The following is a 2713-nucleotide window of genomic DNA, read 5'->3' as shown; positions in this document are numbered from 1 at the left end:
CTGTCGTGCTTCCTATGTATCATTTGTCTTCCCATACACACCCAAGAAGCTTAGCAGGTTCACGCAAATATTCTTCGTAACATGCATCACGTCGATTGCAGAGCGGACATCTAGGACTTTCCAATATTCTAGCTCCCAAAATATAGATTTCTTCTTCCACATGGGTGCGTGCCCGTCAACTCCCTGCGGAACTGATTGTCCGCCAGGACCCTTTCCAAAGATGACTTTCAAATCCTTGACCATATCAAATATCTCAGCACCAGTACGTTCCGCAGGCTTCGGCCGGTGATCTGCCTTGCCGTTGAAATGCTTGCCTTTCTTTCTTACGTGAAGATTTTGGGGAAGAAATCGACGATGACCCAGGTACACGTTCTTCTTACAATAAACCAAACGCACACTTTCAGTCTCATGGAAGCAGTGCGTGCATGCATTGTATCCCTTATTTGTCTGTCCTGAAAGGTTACTGAGAGCAGGCCAATCGTTGATGGTTACAAAAAGCAACGCTCGTAGGTCAAATTCCTCTCCTTTGTGCTCATCCCAGACACGTACACCAGGTCTGGCCCACAACTGTATAAGTTCATCAACTAATGGCCTTAGGTACACATCGATGTCGTTCCCGGGTTGCTTTGGACCTTGGATGAGCACTGGCATCATAATGAACTTCCGCTTCATGCACAACCAAGGAGGAAGGTTGTAGATGCATAGAGTCACGGGCCAGGTGCTATGGCTGGAGCTCTGCTCGCCAAAAGGATTCATGCCATCAGTACTTAGACCAAATCTTATGTTCCTTGCGTCAGCTGCAAAATCTTTGAACACTCTGTCGGTCTTTCTCCATTGCGTTCCATCAGCGGTGTGTCTCAACTCCCCGTCGGACTTACGGTCCTCTTTGTGCCATCGCAACGACTTGGCATGTTTTTTGTTCCTGAACAGACGTTTCAACCGTGGTATTATAGGAGCATACCACATCACCTTGGCGGGAACCCTCTTCCTGGGTTTCTCGCCCTCAACATCGTCACCAGGGTCATCGCCTCTGATCTTATAACGCAATGCAGTGCATACAGGGCATTCATTCAAATTCTCGTATTCACCGCGGTAGAGGATGCAGTCGTTAATGCATGCATGTATCTTCAGAACCTCTAAACCTAGAGGGCAGACAACCTTCTTTGCTTCGTACGTACTGGCGGGCAACTCGTTATTCTTCGGAAACATATTCTTCAACATTTTCAGCAAATTTTCAAATGATGAGTCACCTACACCTTCCTGTGCCTTCCATTTTAGCAAATACAGTGTGCAGCCCAGCTTTTTTAGACTATTATCGCATCCTGGATACAACGACTTTTTGTGATCCTCTAACATGCGATCCAAATTCTCCCTATCCTTGTCAGTTTCGCAGCGTCTCCGTGCATCAGCAATGGTCCGACCAAGATCATCAGCGGGCTCATCATGTGCCTCTTCTTCACCTTCACCTAACCCTTCCCCACCTTCAGCATCATCCTCCATGAAAGTATCACCGAAATGATCATGATAGTTGTCATCGATATCATCCCCTTATTCATCTTCTTCCATTCTAACCCCTCTTTCTCCATGCTTGGTCCAACAATTATAGCTTCGCATGAAACCGTGCCGAAGCAGGTGCATGTGAACGTCTCTTGAGGAGGAGTAACCCTTCTGATTCTTACAGACAGCACATGGACAGATAATAAAACCTAGCTGCTTGTTCGCATTTGCCACTACGAGGAAATCTTTCAAACCCGTAGTGAACTCGCCGGAGAGTCGGGGACCGTACATCCATTGCCGATTCATCTGCATTATTATTATATAAAGTATATAATTAACCATCATGCATTTGTTAAACTAACTAGCTAGAAATAATACAAATTAAACAATGAACTACACACATGCATATTTTATCAATGACACATGAAAGGTTCAAGTTGCTAACCGCGATTGCGGAGGAAAAATAAATGAGAAAGCTCAAGTGTGGCTCGGACACTTCATATCATGTTTGTTTCAGGCTCTCGGGCATTTCATCGAACACCTTGTGTGCATAGGAGGAACCAAAAGCAAACCCACCACCCCCTTCTGAATATCGTGAAGTGAGCTGAGTGAAGTGAAGTGAGCTGAGTCCTATATATAGGGATGGGCCTTTAGTCCCGGTTGGCCTCGCCAACCGCGACTAGGATGGGCCTTTAGTCCCGGTTGGCCTGGCCAACCGCGACTAAAGGCCTTCGGGGACCTAGTCCCGGTTGGCCAGGCCAACCGGGACTAAAGCCCCTCCCGTCCGCCAGCTGTCGACCGAGCGCGCTGGGCCCAGATAGTTGGTCGCGGGTCTCCTCCCGAACCGCGACTAAAAACCCCTTTTGTCGCGGTTCGATTATTTTGGGGACTAATGGGGGCGTATGGAAGCCTCTTTTTCTACTAGTGGGCGTTCATGCGGTACCGTGCGCTGCCGCAGGGGGAAGTGACGGCAGAGGAGTTCTGGGCGTGGCTGGGGCAGTACGATGCGGACCACGACAGCCGGATCAGCCGGGAGGAGCTGCAGCGCGCGCTGCGGAGCCTCAACCTGTGGTTCGCGTCATGGAAGGCGCGGGAAAGGGTGCAGGCCGCGGATGCCAACCGCGACGGCGCCGTCGGCAAGGAGGAGGCCGGCCGGCTCTTCGCCTACGCGCAGAGGCAGCTCGGCAGCAAGATCACCCAGCTCGGCTCCTACTGA

General features: G+C 49.8%; 1 protein-coding gene across 1 annotated transcript; it reads left to right on the top strand.

Annotated features, from left to right (window-relative positions):
- Positions 1-354: 354 nt before the first annotated feature.
- Positions 355-2713, top strand: LOC123170960 (uncharacterized). Its single transcript, XM_044588652.1, has 2 exons — positions 355-363; positions 2423-2713. The coding sequence occupies exons 1-2, from the start codon at positions 355-357 to the stop codon at positions 2711-2713; spliced, it is 300 nt and encodes a 99-aa protein (XP_044444587.1).

The sequence above is a fragment of the Triticum aestivum genome, chromosome 7D (genome assembly GCF_018294505.1).
Source record: "Triticum aestivum cultivar Chinese Spring chromosome 7D, IWGSC CS RefSeq v2.1, whole genome shotgun sequence".
Taxonomy (NCBI): domain Eukaryota; kingdom Viridiplantae; phylum Streptophyta; class Magnoliopsida; order Poales; family Poaceae; genus Triticum; species Triticum aestivum.
This window is presented reverse-complemented; position numbering and strand designations above follow the sequence as displayed.